Source organism: Petaurus breviceps, unplaced genomic scaffold (genome assembly GCF_028583685.1).
Source record: "Petaurus breviceps papuanus isolate PSGF00001 unplaced genomic scaffold, PetGlider_PUasm1.0 90792, whole genome shotgun sequence".
Lineage (NCBI taxonomy): Eukaryota > Metazoa > Chordata > Mammalia > Diprotodontia > Petauridae > Petaurus > Petaurus breviceps.
Window position 1 is genome coordinate 18,232,887 of NW_027187347.1, and position 22,446 is coordinate 18,255,332.

General features: G+C 35.4%; 1 protein-coding gene across 4 annotated transcripts in view; it reads right to left on the reverse strand.

Annotated features, from left to right (window-relative positions):
• Window positions 1-22,446, reverse strand: part of GSK3B (glycogen synthase kinase 3 beta) — a 304,997-nt gene that overhangs the window by 137,933 nt on the left and 144,618 nt on the right. For all 4 annotated transcript variants that reach the window (XM_069069985.1, XM_069069986.1, XM_069069987.1 and 1 more), the window contains exons 4-6: window positions 17,447-17,557; window positions 13,517-13,647; window positions 7,219-7,325 (exon numbers count right to left, since the gene is read on the reverse strand). In XM_069069985.1, coding sequence (XP_068926086.1) covers window positions 7,219-7,325; window positions 13,517-13,647; window positions 17,447-17,557 — 349 coding nt within the window. The remainder of the gene's footprint in view (window positions 1-7,218; window positions 7,326-13,516; window positions 13,648-17,446; window positions 17,558-22,446) is intronic.

Here is a 22,446-nt window from a genome sequence, read left to right on the forward strand (position 1 = left end):
ACTTTGTTGTTGAAGAAGACTATTGACTGAACTGAGTTTTAACTGATTTCCTAAGTATAGCTATTCAAGCAGCTATTATTTGGAAATTAATCTCCAAATTGCAATTCAGGCCAATCTTGTCCACATATTTAACACCTAGGAGGTCTACCCAAGGAGTGGGAGAATTCCCTCACTTTCTTCTGACACTACAAAAGTATCATTTCAGTACTCTGACTGTCCACTAATCATCCCTTCACATCACAAAATGACAAGCTAACAATAGAATCCCTTGCTATTTTGTACTCCTAGTCTCCATACTGCCCATTACTTATCTGTTGCAACCTTTTTCACACCTATCATACACTCCTCCATTGCCCTCTGTGTGGTGTTCATTTTAAATTCTTTCAACAGTGATTTATTCCCTATTTCACTGACACATAGCAACACTGGTAAAATGTTATTATTAAAAAGGTGGGCCTTTGCTTTCATGAAAAACTTGGGGTCAAAAAAGGAGCTTCAAAATTTTCTGAAGGTAACTCAAATGAACTGCTCTCCTTATTCAGCTGTCCTATCTGTCACAGATATACATACGAATGATGTATTTCCAAGTGCATACTGAAATCCGGGCAACAAGCATTCTTCATTCACTTGGTTACTTCCTCTGTGGATGGAGAGGCTGACTTCCTTTGAGATCCCTTCCAAGAAGCTCTGCAACAGTCTGGGGCTTGATATAAATGTCATCCATAAATACAACATTTGCAGAACCTCACCATCTGTCCAAAAACCTCTTAGACCTGGCCTCTTCATTGGCTCACTACTACCAAAGTGGCAAATTTCTTTGGTAAGTATACATCCTTGTTTTATGCCTTGCTTGATATGTACTATCAGAGAGTCACTGAAATCTCTAAATTATTTTAGTTATTACACATCTTCTAAGAACCTTGAATGAACTTGATATATGGATGGGAGACTCCCTGATGGAAAAGAGCTTGTGAGGTAATATTTCATTATACGAAATCAACTGCTTTTTCAAACTCAACAATAGAATTTTAAAAATTCTCTACATCTTTCAGTTAACTATGAAATGGTAGAGATGTGGGTCATTGTTAAACATCGCTTACAAGGGGCAGCCAGGTAGCACAGTGAGTAAGAGCACCGGCCCCAGAATCAGGATGACCTGAGATCGAATCCTGGCTCAGATACTTAGCACCACACCTAGAAATAACTGGCCATGTAACCTTGAGCAAGTTAATTAACCCCAATTGCTATAAATAAATGAATGAATGAATAAATAAAATATCGCTTACAATGGCTTCATTATTTTCTACAAATGAACGTCATCAAGGATACTCATGATTAACGAATAGATAAATAAAAAATTTTATATACTTGGAAGTAGGGGTATATACATTGATACTTACAGGGGTCCTTTTTTAGTTGCTTTTATAAAAATGCTGATAAGAGACTTTTTCCATGCCTTTGGAATCTTCCCCCAATGAAGTTACCTTGAATATCATCCCTTAATGCCTTCACAACTGTATACCGCCATGATCCTCTCTACATATAAACTTGGTCCACCCAGGCTACTTTCAATGTTGTTGTTTTCTTTAGTGCCACTTGAATCACTTTCTAAAAGTATGTCTGAGACTGGGATATTAGGATCCAAGTGTGATGGTTCTACTGTCCTTGATGGAGTGGAGAAGTTTGTTGGAATGACTTTGGTAAATCTTTTTCATTTTTTCCTTCTGTTTGTAATTCTTTTATTTTCATCCTTGAATGCCCTTGGGATGACTTTTCTTAGCTGGATCTTTTGCCAAGCTTTCTTTAAACTCACTTAATTCTCTACTGTTTCTCTCCACTTTATAAGATGCAACTGCTGACAACTGTACGTCATTCTTCAGAGCTAACTCAGGATTATATTTGGCTGTCATTTCTCTGTTTGGAAACTAAATCAGATTTTGTTGACTAAGGTGCTTTTTGGGCTCTTTTAGTTTCCCTATTGTAGCAATTAATTTATACTGCATAAACTTCAGTATCAAATTACTAAAGTCAATAATGTAATTTCTAATGAAAAAAGATTTTTCTTAATTAAATTTTAAAAAATTATATACCACGTAAAAAATTATATACCATATTGCATACCAATTGCATGCCAGAATTCAATGCATATTGCTATTGGGAGGTACTTATCTGAAGTTTGTTTGATTGAAAAAGTCCTTAACATAAGCTTACCTATGTCATGTGCCCCTTTCCCATATCCTCTAATTCAATCTTTCAGTTCTAGATCTTTTGCTAGAGTCTCCCAGGACCATAGAATGTGGACTCCTACAAATGGTTCTGTTAAAGTATAGGCCTGTTACTGGAGGGAAAGGTGAGTGTTAAGTCTTTCAAATATTTGCTATAGACTCTTCATGTTATATGACTACGAGGATAAGTCTCTGCATGCATATATTTCTGTGAGTAGAGAGTTCAGTGTTTGTATGGGTATGTACTTTAGTACTCCTCAGTTAGTAAGCTCAGTTGATTATAAAATGGTGGTATGTGTCCAATACCATGGATCCAATTCCTGTTTAGGAAAGATAATTTTTTGATACCTCAAAAAGCTCCAAACTGTCAATAAGCTTAAAATAGCATGTCTGTTGTCACAAAGACAATCAGAGGAGAATGTTAGAATATATCAATAAACATCAATCACTGCTACTAGGAAAACCCACGTCATCATCTCTCTATCTATAAACACACACACACACGTATCGTTTCTCTTTCTATACTTCTATTTCTGTTGATCTATAGGTATTTCCCTGAATTTGTGAATAACAGGCCTATTCTTTGTTAGTCTCTGGGTGGCCTTCTCTTTTGTTGTTGTTTTTTCTCCCTCTACAAGAAGCTGATTACTATCTTCTTTTCCCTAAAATTGCCATCCTTGCTGGAAATATATGATCAAGAACAGAAATCACTAGTTCAAGGTTTTTGGGGGTGCCATAGGAAATGTCACCCAAGAGATTTTTCAAAGACTAGAGCCCTAGTTGTCATGGGTAGACAGACCAGGACATAACAGAAGCCTACAACCAGAGGCTGCTTATTTTTATGCTATTTTTTTTTTGCTAAGAGATTACAACTTTTGGGGCAGCCAGGAAGCACAGTGAGTAAGAGCACTGGCCCCAGAGTCAGGACGACCTGGGATTGAATCTGGGCTCAGACACTTAGCACCCACCCAGAAACACCTGGCCGTGTAACCAACCCCAATTGCTTAGGGGCGGCTAGGTGGCGCAGTGAATAAGAGCACCGGCCCCAGAGTCGGGATGACCTGGGATCGAATTCGGGCTCAGATACTTAGCACCACACCCAGAAATAACTGGCCTTATAACCTTGAGCAAGTCACTTAACCCCAATTGCTTTAAAAAAAAGAAAGAAATTACAACTTTGGAATTCAAAAATCATCATAAAAATGATACTGCTCAGAGAGATCTTTAAGAGACCATTTAGTCCAATCCCCTTGTTTTAATAATAGCTTAGTTTATTACAGTACTTCTAAGTTTACAAGACATTTTCTTTACAAGAATATTGTCAAGAAAATAGAATGAATATTATTTAGCCAATTTTATAGATAAGGAGACAAGTTCAATGAAGTGAAGTAACTTGCAAAGGTCACAAAGCTACTCAGTGCTGATCTGTAAACTGAATTTAGGACCCTCAAGTTTCAAGACCAGCACACCTTCTACTCTTTCTCTGTGGCTTTTGACAGCCTTTCTTATTTGATGTGTACTACATAAGGCCAAGATCATCATTTGAATCTAGACTGTCTATACTGCTGTGGTGTATTTATCTTTTAATTACAGGCTAGTTATTAGTCAAGTATAGCACTTCTGAAGTTAATATCTGTCACACAATCCATTCAAACGGGAATGGAATAAAATTCCAAGGTGGACAACTATATAACAGACAAGACAGCATCAAAGCAAATCCTAGAAATTACTCTGAACTAGCCCCAAACTGACAAACTATAATGACTGGGTCCACTACAAGGAAGGTGATCCTTTTACATTTCCCTAATAAACTCACTATCCTATTCATCACACTGGCTTTTCCCAGCTTTTTCATCTTTCCCCAAACCTTTCATAGCTCCTTCTTCCCCAACTTTCTCAGTTGAGAACATACTCGTGTTTTATTGGGAAAAAAAAATAAAGCCATATGCTGAAAGCTCCCTCTTTTCTCCTCCTCCTTATTCAATATCATTCAGATACATTCTACTACTATCTCCTCCTTCATCATGTCTCCAAGATGAGGTGATGCTTCTCCTTGTCAAAGCCAATTCGCCTCCAGTGATCCCAATCCAACCCATTATCCTCTCTATTATCCCCATTCTCTCATTTATCTTCAATTTCTCTTTGTCCAATGACTGTCTTCCTAAGGCTTGCAAACATATCCATGTCTCTTCCATCCTCGAAAAACCCTCACTAGATCCTTCTATCTTTGCTCGATACTGTCTCTTCCCTCTCCTCTTTTTTTGTGAATAAACTCCTTTAGAAGGCAATCTATACTAAGTGCCTCTGTCTCCTTTCCTTTCACTGCCTTAACTCTCTACAATCTAGCTTCAGAACTCATTATTCAACTGACACTGCTTTCTCCCCAAAGTTATTAATGAGCGCTCTTAATTGTCAAATCTAATGGACTTTTTCCAATCCTTATTATTCCTGACCTCTCTGCAGTCTCTCACTCTGCAGATCACTTTCTCCTCATTGATATATTTTTCTCTTCAGGTTTTTGGAATACTATTCTTTCTTGGTATTCTTCCTACCTATTTGACTACTCCTTAGTCTCCTTTACTTAATCTTCATCCAGGATACTTGCTAATCTTAGATGTTCCACAGGGCTCTATCCCTTCATATTATTTTACTTGGTGATCTCATAAGCACCCATGAATTCAAATATCATTTTTAGGACAAGGATTCTCAAATCTACTCATCTATCCCTAAAACACTCTGTTGACCTTCATTATTGCATTTCAATTGTTTACTTGACGTTCTATTTTATTTTTTTTTATAATTTATTTATTTACTTTTGGTTTGTAACATTCAGTTCCACAGTCCCTTGAGTTTTAAATTTTCTCCCCCTCCTTCTCCTTCCCTTTCCTTCCATGGCAGCATGCAATCAAATAGAGGATCTATAAATACCTTCACATTAAACATTAGTCAAGTTCATGGATCTATTCAAGGATCATAACCAATGGAGTGAACAATGAGAAAGAAAAAACAAAACAAAACAAAAAAGAGAGCAAGTAGTTTTCTTCAATCTGCATTCAGACTCTGTAATTCTTTCTCTGGATGAGGATATCCCTTTCCTTTTACTGAACATTTTAACTGGATGTGTCATAGACATCTTAAAATTTACAAATCCAAAACTTAGTTTATTATTTTTACTCTCAGACCATCCTCTCTTCTTAACTTCCCTTTACTGTGGAGGGTATCACCATCCAACCACCTACACTTAAAAGTGAGGTGTCATCCTTGACACTTTGCTCTTTTTTTAGGCCCCATATGCAATCTGTTGTGAAAGGGTGTTGATTTTTGCTTTTTTAATATCTTGGAATAAGTTCCCTTCTCTCTTGATATTGTCAATACCTTGGTGAAGGCCCTCATCACCTCATATCTATACTTTAACGATAGCCTCCTGGCTAGTTTCTCTTTCACAAAGCTCTCTTCATTCTAGTACATTTTCCACTAAGCTATTAAAAGTTATCTTTCTAAAGAGCAGGTCTGTCACCACGTCAACTGCCCCAACCCCACCCCTCACTCCATAAACTCTAGTAGTTGCCTATCACTCCAGGATTCAATATTAAATTCTCTGTTTAGCATTCAAAGTCAGTTAGTAACCTCCCTCCCCCCAATACTTTCCAGTTTTCTTACATCTTATTTTCTCTTCCTCTCTTCCCAACGTACTCTTAGATCCAGAGGCACTGGCTGCCTCTTTGCTGTTCCTCACACAAGAAACTCAACTGACAGACACTGGGCATTTTCACATGTCCCCCATGCCTGGAACGTTCTTTTCTTGTTTCTGCCTCTTGGCTTCCTTGAAGTCTCAGCTAAAATCCTACTTTCTATAGGAAGCCTTTCTCAATCCTTCTTCATCATTGTGCCTTTTCTCTGTTGATTATTTTCAATTTATCCTGTTTAATGGCTCTTCAAGTTCAGCCCCACAACTCAGAAGCCTAAAATACCCAGAACTATAAGTAAATTATAAGCAATATAAGATGCAAGGGACTGAATGGATTCTCAAAGCTGTACTGCCTCTGGGGCAGACCAGTCAATGTAGCTGGCCTGCAGGAGATGCTGTAAGCCAACAATGATGGTGCACAATGACTTTCACTTTCGGCAAAGCTAGAGATGAAGATGCAGGCACAAGGAGGGTACCTATGAGAAGTTCAGTGCTCTTAGGTTTGAGAACTATTTGGGCTGGGGAGTGAGAATGTTGTTCTGTGAAGTCATCTGCTCTCATTCAACATACATTTATTAAGCTCCCGTGATCAGGAGCTATCATGTGCTGGCACTATTTACAACTGAGAAAAGAATATTATCGTTGAATTTATATGAAAAGAATATGATTGTTTGGAAAGATTCATTTTTAAAATCCATGTATAAAGTAATCATAAAAACTTTGATTTCTATCTCTATTATTAGTAAAAAGTAATACTGGTAAAAACTGGTGCTTTTTTACTAGGTCAAAGACTGTTTATATGCTGTTGAAAATGGATATTGATTTTAAGAAGCTTTTAAATTCTGAAACTTTTCACTAAATTTTCAAAATAAAGGCAGTAGGTGATGTAATAGATAGTGATAAGCCTGGAGTCAAGAAGACCTGAGTTCAAATCTGGTCTCAGATACTTACCAGCTGGGTGGTCTAGAGCTGGTTGCTTAATCTCTATCTGTTTTAGTTTCTTCAGCTTTAAAAAGTTTCATCTTTAAGTTATATTTAACAATAGCACCTCCCTTACAGGTTTGTGGTGAGCACCAAATGAGATAATATCTGTAAAGCACTTAAGAGTCACAAACACATAACAAGTACTTAACAAATGATTGCCTCCTTCACCTTAAACATGTTTATGGATCACTAGAATATAGTTCTGGCCAATACCAATTCTTGATATTTATTTAAACTTGTGACAAACTGGCCAAATCATTAAGTAATTATTTTAGAAAGTAAATAGCAATGAGAATTACTTTACACAGATTCGACACTTACCTATGCTAGAGGTGTAATCAGTTGCTCCAAAGATCAACTCTGGTGCTCTATAGTAGCGAGAGCAGATATATGAAACATTGGGCTCTCCTCGAACCAGCTGCTTCGCACTAGTAACAAAAATAGAAAGCTTTAGAACTTAACTTTAGAAATGAATAAATCTTTATGTTGTATAAAAAGGTTAAATGGCTATCATTCCCAAAAGACAGGCATATCAGCTACATGTCCTCCAAGGTTAGTTTTACATCTAGTCATTTATCTGAGATGTATTTTTATACCTGAAAGAAAAAGCTGGGCGAATCAGCAAAATAATCATACCTATATTTGTTCCAAATATTACAAAACTGTGTATATTATATAACTGATTCAATCTTAAAATAATCATCACATTGGTAGAAGGGAAGTGAGAGAGATGGAGAGATTCTTTTGATCCCCAAATTACCCATTTCTAGTTAGATGATAATGTACACTTTTATCACCAGGGGGAAAACTACTCTAAAACTGGCTAGCACCTTAAACATTAGCTTTTGAACCTAGGGGGTACCTCAGCACCAATAGTTCCAATCTATTTTGAAGGCTCATTATCACAAAGAATGCCTTAAGTGTCTAAGCCCTACACAGAGAATTGCATAAATACAAATTCTATGTCTTTGTGTAAAGTGATAACTCAATCTTTTTTGAATCTTGTCATCAAAACTGCCACTGTTCAATATAAAAACTCCCTTTAGGGGAAAATATGGATATTGAATGAAATGGAGGACTTTCAAGTATTTTTGATGAAAAGACCAGAGTTGGACAGAAAATTTGATTTTCAAATATAAGAAGAAATAGAAGGAAAAGGTAAACAGGAAAGAGCAATCATAAGGAACTTATTAAACCTGAACTGTTTACATTCCTACATGGAAAGACAATAGTTGTAATTCATGAGATTTTTCTCAGTATTAGGATAGTTGAAGGGAATAAGTGTGTGTGTGTGTGTGTGTGTGTGTGTGTGTATGTATACACAGACAGAGGGCACAGAGTGAGTTGAATATGAAGGGATGATATCTACAAAAATAAAAATAAGAGGTGAGAGAGGAATATATTGGGAGGAGAAAGGGAGAGATAGAATAGGTAAATTATCTCACTTCAAAGAGGCAAGAGAAAGCTGTTACAATGGAGGAGAAAAGCAGGGAGGTGAAAGGTCAACCTTACTCTCATTGAATTTGGCTTGAGGAGGGAATAACATACACACTCAATTGGGTATCTTACCCTTTAGGAAAGTAGGGGGGAAGGGGATAAGAGGGGGGAATAATAGAAGGGAGGGCAGACTGGGGGAGGGGATAGTCAGAAGCAAACACTTTTGTAAAGGGACTGGGTCAAAGGAGAAAACAATAAATGGGGGGCAGATAGGATGGAGGGAAATATAGTTAGTCTTTCACAATATGACTACTGTGGAAATGCTTTGCATAGCTACACATGTATAACCAATATTGAATTGCTTGTCTTCTTAGTGGGGGTGGGTGAGGAGGGAAGAAGGGAGAGAATCTAGAACTCAAAAGTTTTAAAAACAAATGATAAAAAATTGTTTTTACATGCAGCCAGGAAATAAGATATATAGGCAATGGGGTACAGAAATCTATCTTGCCTTATAAGAAAGTAAGGGGTAAGGGGGTAAGAGGGGATACAAGAGAAGGCAGACTGGGGGAAGGGGTAATCGGCATGCTTCCCATCTTGAGGTGGGGGATAGGGGAAATGGGGAGAAAATTTGGAACTTAAAATCTTGTAGAAATGAATCTTGAATACTAAAAATAAATACATTATATATGTATATGAAAACTCCATTTTACCACCACCACCAAAAAGTTCTCATGTTTTAAAATATTTAAAATTTTAATATTTAAAATGAAATCTAAAATATTTTAAAATACCTCATATTTAAAAAAATTAAAATCAATTACAGTAAATATTTTCAGACACCATCTGAGAAAAATTGAAACATAATGCAGCATAAAACAACTGAACTGGAAATCCCTGCTCTCAAAGCTTGATATCTTTTATTAGTAAATAAAGAAAACAAGGCAACAAAACTAAGAATTGAATTTGAATAGTTAGGGAGCAGATTAAATATAACATGTACACTTGGGAGTTCTAAGCTAGACTAAATATGTTTCATATAGAGCCTGGAGAGAGAAGTCACAGCAACCTCAAATGCAGAGTCTAGAGTTAGAAAAGTAAAGCATGTTTAATCTAATTAACTGAAAAAGCATTTCTATTAAACACCTGCTATATGCATGTCCCCCAGGCTGGTTATCTTAGCACTCATAGGCACAGAATGGTCACACAATTTCACACACTTAAATAAAAAAATAGCCTCCATCCTTAAAGAGTTTACATTCTTCTGTGGTGATGAGGAGATATGCTATTTACTATGCTGAGTAATTAAAGATAACTTGAAAAGAAAAGAACTCTTCCATTAGGGAAGAAAGAAAGGCTTTCTGTTAATGATGGTGCTTGAGTTAACCCCAGAGGAAAGGTAAAAATTCTAAGAGAGTAAGTGAGAGGAGAAGAGAGTTCATTCTAGGTTTGCAGGACAACCAGTGGTCCCAAAGCACTGAGGTAGGAGCTCTGGGAAGAACAAACACAATAGTTATGATCAGGGCACCGAATGCAAGAAAAGGAGTGATGTGAAATAAGTCTGGAAAGTGAGACTATATCTAGAATCTGAAGGGTAGAAATGACAAGCTAGAGGGCAGCTAGGTGGCTCAGTGAGTAAAGTGCCAGCCCCGGAGACAGGAGAACCCGAGTTTGGTTTCAGCCTCAGACACTTAACACCCACACAAAAAAAACTAGCTGTGTAACCTTGGGCAAGTTACTTAACCCCAATTGCCCTCCAAAAGGCAAAAAATAAAAAATAAAAAATGACAAGGTGAAGAGCTGGTATTTTATCTTAAAGGCAATAGGGAGACATACCAGAGATACTAGCAGACTTGAGCTTCTAGCAACTGAGGAAGAATGACAGAATATCTGCTTACTTTTAAATGTGCACATTTTATAAAGAGTGAGTCATCCAATTTTCATTCTAATTAGTACTCAGTGTTTCCTAGCCCCTAAAGTTATGAATCAAAGACATAAGTGGAACCTGTACTCCAAATGAATGTTAATGTTTAATACTTCAAAATTACTTTCCATTCTTTTTCTAGTAATTTGATTCTTTAATCCCAATATTCGTGCTTCATTATAAAAATCAAAGGTCAGGATTATTTCTTTTGATATTTTCACAATATTGGGGCCCTACTCGGCAGGTATTGAATTCTCAAATTGAATAATAAAAACTGCCTACTAGATTTAGACAGAACTGAAGCCGTGGTTGAATATAACAAGTAATATCAATAGTTCTTATCTTTTTATAATATAGTAATATCTCTGGCTTTGAAATCAAGAACTAGATGCCCCAGGCAACTCCCTAAGACTTTAACTTAAACATGAACTAGAGATCTGTACTAATAAGAAGAAGGAGTCTGCATGCTGGGGAATCTCCCAATCCATGAAATCACATGATTTCCTCCCCCTCAATAAAATTAAATCCATTAATTAAAAGATGCATTTATAATGAGACTTTGCTGTTAGAAAGTGAATTATTATAGGTAGAGCTAACCTAGTAAGTACAAGAATTTATTGCTGGTTGCAAAGTTTGTAACCTTGGAAGGGACACTACCTCCTCTTGCTCTTCCACTTTCGATAAGTTGCAAGTTTTCTGCCCAATTAGCTTAAACAGGAGGTACCTCCCTTCTCTTCTTTGCTTCCCAGTGAATTAGAAAAGTGTATGTAGCCATGGCCTGGTCAGTATGCTTTTCTCTCAATTGGGTCCCAAATTGCCTTTGATTGGCCTGTACCTGAAACAGCACCACTGACACTTCTTCAATTATCACTAACTCAACCATAAGGAGAACATCTCTTCTAGTCCATCATTTGCTTGGGCAAACATCCCAGAAAATTCTATTAAATGAGACAATGAGTCTGTTAAATGAGATTTTGCCTATAAAGGCAAAATCTTTATTCTAGATTCCACTATAATAAAATATCTTAATAGAACTATTCCCATGCCCTTAAACATGACCAATAATAAGAATTTTGTAGCTGGGATAAGAATACTTCAACAATGAAAGTATCATAAATTCTTTCATATCTAATTTAACACTATTTGTACTATGGGTACTATAAGTAGGGAATGGTAACAGAGTTTTGGAGCACTTTACTTTAGGTATTAAGCATTAGTTCCTATTAAGTATCCTTAACCTTTCCTTGTAATAGGGTCAGGGAGCCATAACTTCAGAAGTAAAATTAAATCTCTGAAGGGCCATTAGACATTTGGTCAATGTGAAATCGGAAAGGTCAAAATGAGGATAAACTCTATAGATATAAGATCTCTAGGTACCATGTATATGATCCACCTGCTATGGGAAATTTTCCCAGAGACAGCTGAGAGATAGCCCAAATAAAAAATACATATTAGGAATGATATGGATGAAGGTATTATTTGAACCAGATAGTGATCTCATTTTTATATGGACACCCTAAAGAAGTCAAAAATAGAAAAAAGAAAAAAAAAGGTCCACATATTCTAAAATATTCATAGCAGCTTTGTTTGTGGTAGCAAAGAGATAGAAACAAAGTAGAAATTATCCAACTACATAATGGTTGAGCAGCTGGAATACATGAACTAAGAAATGATGAAATGTAAAGAATTAAAAGAAACACATATGATGTGATAGAGGGAAGTAAGCACAATCAGAAGAACAATACATACAATTATAATAACAGAAAAAAAAAATAAAAAAAAAACACTAAAAGCAAGTCAAACTCTAAAGAGCTGCCATGTGGAGAGGAGTTCCATGTCTGAAAATGACTTATGTAAAAACAAAATGTATCACTAAAATATTCTCCACATGAAACAGCAAGTTGAAATAATAAGGGCACTGTAAGGTGTTCTAAAGTAGAAATCGGAAAATTAGAAGGTACAAATGTGTCTATATGAAACCTAGAAAAACAAATGAAAGTTGGAAGATCATAAGGAATGGAAAAAATATGACGACAAAGAAAGCAAACTGGAAGATGGGGAGGGGTCAGTCCAATGTTTAAGAGCTGCTTCAACAAATCTGTAAGTCCCTAGTACTTACTTCCTCTATAAATATAGATTATAACCAACCCATTCCTACAAAGATTTATAATTAGTGGCAAGGTATAGTTTTATCTCCTACAAAACTCTCCAGAGGGTTTAAGGCACAGAGGCCTTCCTGTAGAAGAATAAATTATACTGTTATCACTGGCTTTTGCAACATGAATATTCTTCTACCTCTTCCAGTCATACATGTCCTTGCTGAGGTCTTTCAATTCACTTCTTATGCACATCACTGCTAGAAACACGAAGGAGTCTCTACTTACATCAGATATGTGTTTTTTCAAGGACTGAATTTCAATCACCAGCAATTCTGATTTTCATGAGACTCTAGAAGTTCATTACTTTCAGTTACATAAAGTCACTGCAGGTTAATTATTGTTTCAAAGATAGATTTAGTGATGGGGAATGGTTTGGAATCACTGAAAGTGGTAATCTGGCTGTCTTTCCCCTCTTCAATTCTAGGCTTACCTCACTGCCATTTGCAGTGCTTGTCTAAGATGTAAGAGGTACTCTTGGCAGAACAGGACTATATTTCATTTTAAGAATTTAAGATGGGGCAGCTAGGTGGCGCAGTGAGTAAAGCGCCGGCCCCAGAGTTAGGAGGACCCCAGTTCGGTTCCGGCTTCAGACACTTAACACCCCCACAAAAAAAAACCCAAAACTAACCTTGTAACCTTGGGCAAGTTACTTAACCCCAATTGCCCTCCAAAAGGCAAAAAAAAAAAAAAAAAGAATTTAAGATAATTCAAAGACAGCAAAAAGGTAATAGTTTAAGTAGCAATGATGAAATTTTTGAAGGCTATACCACAGGATCAGAAAGATGCCATGAAAGAAAGGAAGAAAATGAAGGGCTGGTGAAGATTTATAATCAGTGGCTCGTAGGAAAGACAAAGGAAAAAGAATAAAATGTTACTTCGGAAATTAATTTCTAAACTGAGGTGAAAAAGAGCCCTACAGTCAAGAGAAACACAGCGTATACAAACTTATCAAAATGACATGTACATGTAGATGCATCATAATAAGAATAGATTATATTTAATATGGTGCTTTAAAAGTTTGCAGAGTGCTTTATATACATTATTTCATTAAATGTGTAACAAGATTAGAATGGTATGTGAAAATTCAAAATAGGAAACTTACCTTCCAAAGTCACAAAGTTTTAGGACAGCTGTATCAGGGTCAAGCAAGAGGTTCTGTGGTTTAATATCCCGATGACAGATTCCAAAGGAATGGATATAGGCTAAACTTCGAAACAGTTGATACATGTACAACTGAAATAAACAATAATGAGTACATTCCTTAAATCAAATACAGGATTATCTCAATCAGTAAACAATGAGACAAGAAAAATAACTTGGGAAAATTATTCCCGATCCTTTTCCTTAAGTTTAACTCTATTTCCAGCTAAGTAATTAAATGCATAAACATGTCTCCAATTTCTACCACAAAATTAATTTGTCTTGGTAAACACCTCTTGGAGGTTACTGTGACCCAAAGTTCCCAGGATTTTCTAAACTGGGGCAGGACATGACAGACTTAAGAGTCTCTATTAATGATTTCTTGCAACACTGATGAATCAAGGGCTATATCTCTGTCATCCTTGATGAGTATTAGAGATAACTGGGTTATAAACCACCACATACACCATGGGAGACTAACACTACAGAGATGCTCAAGACTGTAGGAATCACTTTGCGGACTTTTCCCATTTAATCCCAAAGGGTGATACTTAAATATCTGACTGAGGGACAAAGAAAAATATCCACAGGAAGAGATAGCTTCTCCTGAACCTCTTTGGGTAGAGTCTACATCTCTTGCTTGCTTCTCTCTGACTTACTGGCCACCTACACAGCATGTCCTTTGGAAAACAAACATCACTGAGGTGACTAGCCAGGCAGTATCCTTAAATAGGCTCATGTGGGATGTAAGAGTGACATTTGTGGCAGCCCCTTTAGAAGCTACTGATAGGACAGTGACTCAGATGAAGTAAATCCTGACATGAATGACCCTGTCGTTTTTAATTCCTTCACAGAGGTATGATGAAACAAAAATAAATCTCTGCTTGGATTTCATTATAGTTTATTTAGCACCTTGGTATCAAACTTAACTCCAAAGTGTGATGGTTATAAAAAGATTTTTTATAATATTATTTAATGAGGTTTGAGTAGTTTTATTTTCAACTCAAACAAGCATATTACAAAAGAAATGACTACATCATTTCTCTGAACTTCTGGAAGGCATCAGGGGTACACTGCTGTACCAATGTCATCGAGGTCTTTATAACTTTGGTAACATTTAGTAAACAAGTAGATAAATAAATAAATAAAAAGGGATTATTATCTAAATCTTAAGGTATATTCAAAGAGAGTCTTTCATTCACTGCCATTAGAAAAGAATTCTCCAAATAAGGAACTTGAGCTCATATGTATTAGTTCGCTAAAATGATTCCTGTGACAGCCCTGTCACACCAATATCTTAAAAGCAGTGAAAATTATTAATGGCAAAATACTAAAGGGTTTTTACCTTGTCTAAAACTTTATCAATAATGTTCAAAACAGGCTAGTTTCAAGAAGCCATTTACTTTATATAAATTTTTATCTAGAAGACCTACTCTATACCCTAGACTTCCTCTTCACATTTTGAAGAGGAAAGAAGAATGAAGTACTTAGCTTTAATTTAAATTTATTTTTTTTCAATTCAAGTCCTCCAAAAAAATTCTGAAGATAATAAGATTTCTACCCTGGTACCTGCCTTTTCATTCATACATACATTTATTCACTCCACAAACATCTATTACACACTTATGTTGTTGGCAGGCACCACATTTGGCAGTAAGGATAAAAGACAAAAATGAAAAAAAAAAGCCCCTCACTTTTGGAAACTTATATTTTACTGGGAAAAGCAGTATGAATGCAGATGAGTAAATACAAAATACATACACAATAAACGACAAATAAATTCTGAAGGTAGGGAGGAAGAGCACTGGCAACTTAAGGGATCATATTAGAACTTATATAGGATCTGGCATTTGAGCCCTGACCAAAGCCACATGGTTGTCTTCGAGTACAGGCTACAAGTAAGACCATGTTATAAAGTCTTTTTGATACCGTAAGTAAACCTACATGGACAATGCCCAAATAGGCCTAGCTTCACTCTAAATTCCACTCTAGTACATAAGATATGATAATGAAGCAATTAGGTCCCAGGATAGTCACTCCTTAGAAAAACTTATATATATGAAGCAAAAAGAACTTTAGATAACAAAAATGAGATGGGTTCATGATTTCTAAAATTATGCAAGTTTGTGTGGCTTTTAGCCAAAAGTCAGGACAGGATTCTAATAATGTAAATGCTTCCATTAGAACCAGAGAAAATTAGTAACACTGAATGAGCTAAATTCTAAATGTAAAATTGTGCTTATTCAATTTTATTTAAGTTCTAATTATTCCAAGTCATTACCTCAGAGTGGAAGAGGAAATTATGAATGTTTATTAAATTGATTTGGAGGGAGGAGAATCTCAGACCTGTCATTTCATCTCAAATGCAATTCACTGATATCTTAGTGTCTCAGAGAGTTGTCTGGGGCAGCAAAAGGATAAGTGACTTGCCTAAGGCCATCGTATTAATAAGTGTCCAACTCAAGACTTGAATCTATAAACATTAATAATTTTAAATGTATGCTAAAAATGAAAATCCTGGGATCATTAGTCAGAAAGTAAAATTTTTAACTGAGACAATGATTTGTCTTTAAGCTTTATGTGAGTTTCAGAATGCAGGAAAAAAAAAATCAGACAAAAATTCTACTCCTACTATATTACATTTAATCAGTTTTTCTTTTCTAAAAAGATAAGGTTAGAAAAACTGTAGCAGCATTTAGCTGGCTTTTCCAAATTACCATAGCCTAAAATGAAAGGTTCTCTGAAAAAATAGAGATTCTCATTAACGTGAATCTCGATATTATAGTTTTAAAGAGACATAAACATCCTTACAGAGCAAGCTATCAAAGAAAGAATAATCAGTTTAAAATGAGCTTCTGCACTTTTATACTGAATAAATTATGATAAACGAATCTATGCCCTTTGCACCATAGAGAGGCAACATGACATAATATTAAAGGATATGACCAGAGGCATGTTGAGAAGGGGTACAACATAGGAGAGAGAATGCTAGATTCAGAATCAGGAAAACTGGGAGTCAAATCCAGCCTCACATTCTTATTGTAGGATATCTCATCCTAAAGATTTATTCTAAGTCATTTAATCTTTTTGAGTGTTAGTTTCTTCATTTTTAAAAAACTTGAATAACCAGAAAACCTATTTCATAGTATGTTATTGTGAGAACCAAATAAAATAATGTATATAAAAGTTCTTTGTAAAATTTAAAACACTGTATAAATATGAGCTATTACTACCACTGTTATTATTATAACTATTCTCTCTGGCTTCTACTTTCCTCATTTGCAAAATGAGGATAATAAAAACTTGACAATTTACTTCAAAGTATTGTTATGAGAAGGGGCGGCCAGGTGGCTCAGCGAGTAAGAGCACCAGCTCCAGTGTTGGGATAGCCTGGATCAAATCTGGGCTCAGATACTCAGCACCACACCCAGCAATAACTGGCCGTGTAACCTTGAACAAGTTACTTAACCCCAACTGCTTAAAAAAAAAAAAGTGTTGTTATGAGAAAAGCATACTGAAAATATATGCTAGAGAAATGTCAATAGTTGTGACATTTTTGAGTAATAAAATGTGAGAAACTAAATGGATGATTGTCAAATCATATTCCAAGAATTAAATGAGCTATTCCTATGGTTCTTCTCTATATTTTTAAACTTAGGCTACAGGTACAATTTCATCTGTAAATGACGTTTTAAAGAGCAAATTTAATGTAATTTAGGACAAGTTAAGTGGCAATGCAATATTTTTATTTTCAATCCTCTAACAAAAGGAAAGGTTGCCAAAGATGAGAAAATAAACTATGTCCTAGGACTAGAACTGAAGTGTATTATCAGATACAAAGATTAAGATAAGTTTTTAATGTTATAACAAGCTTTAAAAATGTCTTACATACCTTAACATAGATCAAAGGGAGCGTCTGTTTGGCCCGACTATAGTGTCTGGCAACTCTGTATACTGTTTCAGGAACGTAGTCCAGCACCAGATTAAGATACACTTCATCCTTCTAAAAGATTAGAAAATCAAAATGAATAATTATTTTAAAAACACTCAAACAAATAAAACATTACCACATCAAATACTATTCATTCAAATTTTCAATTACTTTAAATCATCTGTTATTTGAAATTAAATTATGCAAAATAAACTCAGATTACAATAACGGCCAACAGTCATAGTTCTGTCTCAAGACTTTTACCTGTCTTGGTATCCCCAGCACTTAGCACAATGACTGGCAATTAACAGATGTTTACTGACTTGAATGGCTGGCTTTAAACAACAAAAGGCAGGAACACTAAGCAGAGATACCATTGCAATATTCTAGGTTAGAGGTTAACTAGGTTAGAGGTAGGCTGGTGGTGGTATAGAGGGGACAGGTGCTGGAGAGGGAGAAATGGCAAAACTTGGCCACTGAGTTGGAGCAAAGAAAGGATTGCTCTAGGATTATGAACCTGGGTTACTGGAAGTTTTGTGGTAACACTGACAAAATAGGAAGTTTGAAAAAGGTATAAATTTTGGAGAAGACGATGAGTCTTGTTTTACGATGTCCTGTAACATAGATTAGAGCTCAAGAGACAGACTAAGGCTAAATCTTATGATTAAGGCTAAATCTTATGAACTGATGATTATCTACACAGAAATAATATCTAAACCATGAGAGCTGATAAGGTCAGCAAGAGAAAGTATTCAGACAGAAAAGAAGTGGGTCCAGGACATTATCTTGGGGAACATTCATATTGAGGAAATTAGATACAGACAATGATTCAGCAGAAACTGAGAAAGAAGAAAAAAAAAAACACAAAAATTTGGATGCAGAGGAAACAGGAAGATATGATATTATATGATTGATATATGATATAATATAAAGAAGAACAATAAAAGGAAGATGAAAACTTTAAAATCATAGTGACCATGCCTATCCTCGGAGAAGAGTTATAAAAAAAAAAAAGTAGGTCCCTTTCACATCAATGAAGGGGTGGAGGGGGATTATGAATATGGAATACTGAATATACTATCAGACTTGGAAGGTGTATTAGTTGGAATTGCTTATTTGTTTACTTTTTCCTTTTATTGACTTTGTTCCAAGAAAAGAATTTGCTGAGGAGAGGAAAGAAGAATGATATATTAAAAAATGATAACGATGTAAAAAAAAGGAATCCATAGAAAGTCAAATAAGGCATGAAGGCCTACATCTAGGTAATATAAAGGAACAGAACCGTCCTTTCAGAACCCAGTCAAATCCAGAACAAATAGAAGCTGGACACTGATGGCTAAGAACTGGAAAAAGAAAAAAAAAATATATATATATATATTAAAAGTTATGATGGACAAAAGACAAAGGAAGGTAGGACTCCATTGTTAGTATGGGATTCGATGGTGATAAAGGAATACTGAAAAGGCTAAACTACTCAACTCTCATTTTATCATTGTTTTTTCTTCATAGGAAAATGATCTTTGGATCAAAAAGGATAGAAAATGTTAAGCAGAAAATGGAACTCCAAATAAATGAAGCAGTAATCAGACAACATCTAGCTTTCACTTAAGAAGCTCAAGCCATTATTAACCCAGACAAACTACAACTGCCAAATGTGGCTGTGGAGCTGCTATCTGTGATCTTTTACAGATACTGGAGAACAGAGGAGATGGAGTTAAGAAACAGGACTTGAAGATCAATCAATAAGAATTATTAAATGCCTGTTATAAGTCAAGCACTGTGCTATAATATGGGGATAAAAATACAAAGAACAATAATCTCTAGGGGCAAAATTCTCCATTTTCAAAAGAAGAGTGAAGTTGGCAAAGTATACAAATGAGATTAATTTTTTATTCTCAGAAAAATTCTAGAACATATTATTAAGGTGATAGCTTATGATCAGGTGAAAGCAGTGATCACTAACTTTATCAAGAATAGGTTATATTGGGGTTGCTAGGTATTGAGTAAAGTGCCGGCCCTGGAGTCGGGAGGACCCAAGTTTGGTTCTGGCCTGAGACACTTAACACCCACACAAAAATACTAGCCGTGTAACCTTGGGTAAGTTACTTAACCCCAATTGCCCTCCAAAAGGCAAAAAAAAAAAAAAAAAAAAAGGTTATATTGGGGCAGCTAGGTGGCGCAGTGAATGGAGCAGGGGCCCTGGAGTCAGGAAGACCTGGTGTTCAAATTCAGCCTCAGACACTTAACACAAAACTAGCTGTGTGACCTTGGGCAAGTCACTTAACCCCAACGGCCCTACCTTCCCCTCTCCAAAAAAAGGAAGAAAAAAAAAAAGAATAGGTTATATTCACTACTGGTGGAACTATTGATTAATTAAACTATTCTGGAAAACAATTAGGAATTATGTAAGAAGTCAAAGGCAGAAAAAAAAACTAAACAAACTATAACATACAAACAAACTCTAATTGAATATTACTGTCCTGTAAAGAATCATACAGGTGAAGTATGAAAAAATTTGTATGAAATGATAGAAAGTTTAAAAAAGGTAAAACCTAAGAAGCAATATAACCTATGATTCCAAAAATGGAAATGAAAAAAATGAAAGCCAAAAGCAATCAGGTCAAATACAATGAAAAAATGTTAGTTTCAAATTACTAAGATTAAAATACAGTCCTTCCTTTTCTTTTAAATAGTAATCACAAAAATAACTTTGATGTCAGTTACATTTTGCTTAACTCATACAAGTTTTTGAAAAGGGACTGGTTATGGTCAAAAACAAAACAAAACAAGCTTTCAATAAAAAAGGCCTGCACATTAATGCTAGTACTTTTCCTATAAGATTACCTCTATTTATCACATATACAGAACATATATATGTGCAATATCTGTGTATTCATATGTGTGTGTATCTTTAACGCACATAGTTGTTTGTATGTCATCTGTCATCAGAATATGCACCATAGAGAGCAGGGACTATCTCGTGCCTGCCTTCTCAGACCAAGCACAGTACCTGGCACATAGTAAGCACTAATTAAAAGTAGACTGACTACATTATTTTATATATGTGTGTATATATATATGCATGTATATTTTAAATCATACTGCATTACTTGATATTCTTTTTTGCAAGGCAACTAGATCAGATGACCAGAGAAATTATTTCAAAATAACATTTGTGAATATGGGCAAGATGATAGCATAGTCAAATAGATTTGAAACTCAATGAATAACCAAACCCAACGTATATTCATTAAAAGCTGTTAAACTGAAGGAAGGTCAGTAGGTAGAAGAGAAATCCATAGGAATCTGACCTTGTTACCGTTCAGTCCTTTCAGTCATGTCTGACTCTTCATGACTCCATTTGGGATTTACTTGGCAAAGATACTGGAGTGAGTGGTTTGCCATTTCCTTCTCTAGCTCATTTAACAGATAAGGAAACCAAGGCAAACAGGTTTAAGTGACTTAGTCAAACTTATATAGCCAGTAAGTGTCTGAAGTCAGATTTAAACTCATGAAGATGAGACTTCCTGACTTTAGGTCCAGCATACTATTCATGAAGGCACCTAAACCGGCTACCTTAAAGCAAGATGATAAGCAAAGAAGGGATAGGAACACTTCTTGGGACAGGTGATAATACTGTTAACAAATGAGAGTGAGAAAGTAGAACTGAATTCCTGTTTTATTTCTATTTTTTTTTTTACAAAAGTTAAATTCTTTTAGCCTGCAAACTAAAGAACAAGACCAAAAAGGAGATAGTAAGAGTAAGCTACTTCACATAAGTTCAGCAATCTATTTGAGTTATTTTTAAAAAATACAGAAACAGAACAGTACAGAAAAAAGAACACTGTACACAGGAATCAAAATACCTGAGTTGGCCTCCCTGACCTTCCACTAGTTCTATCACCTTACCTAAGTCACTCTTTTTATTTAATTGTAAATTTCCTTTTCCTGCCTTTTTGAAAAACGACAGGACTACACTAGATGATGATCTCTAACATCCCTTCTAGTCCCAAAATTCTGTATGTGATATGATACTAAGATTGTTGTTGTAAATGTCTGAGAGATAATGGAGCAAGACAAAAATGCCAGCAGGTGAACAAATGTTAGCAGGTGAACAAATGTTACATCAGTCTTCAAAAAGGAAAAAATGGTATAGTACAAAAAATATAGACCAATAAGTTTTATGTAGATCATTGGAAAAAAATTTTTTTCCAAACAATGTTAAAGAAATTATTTGTAAGCATTTGTAAATGATCACTAGGAATCTTAATGACTATTAAAAATAAGCCATGCAGAATTAATCTAATTTCCTTTTTTTTGGTGGTGTAAATAGACCAATGAATTGAAGGAATACTGTACACATGGGGTGTTCTTCAGTTAAATCAGTTGCTATAATCATCATATCTATGTGGACAAAGTAGAAAAAAACAGGCTGTTCAGTTTGCTAAGTGGATTTGTGGGTGAGTTTGATTTAATCTATGTAAATTTGGAGGATCTACACTGGAACTCTATAGTGTCTTTTCCACTGTCCTATAAAGCATGCCTTTTGATAACTTCAGGCAAGACAAAAGAGGTACATTTATCAGATTGACAAATATCACAAAGAAGAAATAGTTAAAATTATTTATTATCAGGATACAAATAACTCAATCTACAATGAAGGCCAATACCTGTAGTCCTAATGCTATAACAAAAGAGTAGATGGCAAGGCCCAAGGGACTGAGATTATATCAGGATGTCTAATGACAATACACACAGCTGAAGTAATCATCATGCCCAGTAAGTGAAATGCTGCTCAAGAATTTTCAGAGGCTCCCTACTGGTACTAGGATTAAATACAAAGCCTTAACATGATATTTAAAGTACTCCACATACTGGCTTCTATCTATCTTTACGTTTTACTTCCTTTAATTAATTTTCAAGTATTCTATGCTTCATACAAACAGAACTGTTCTCTGGTT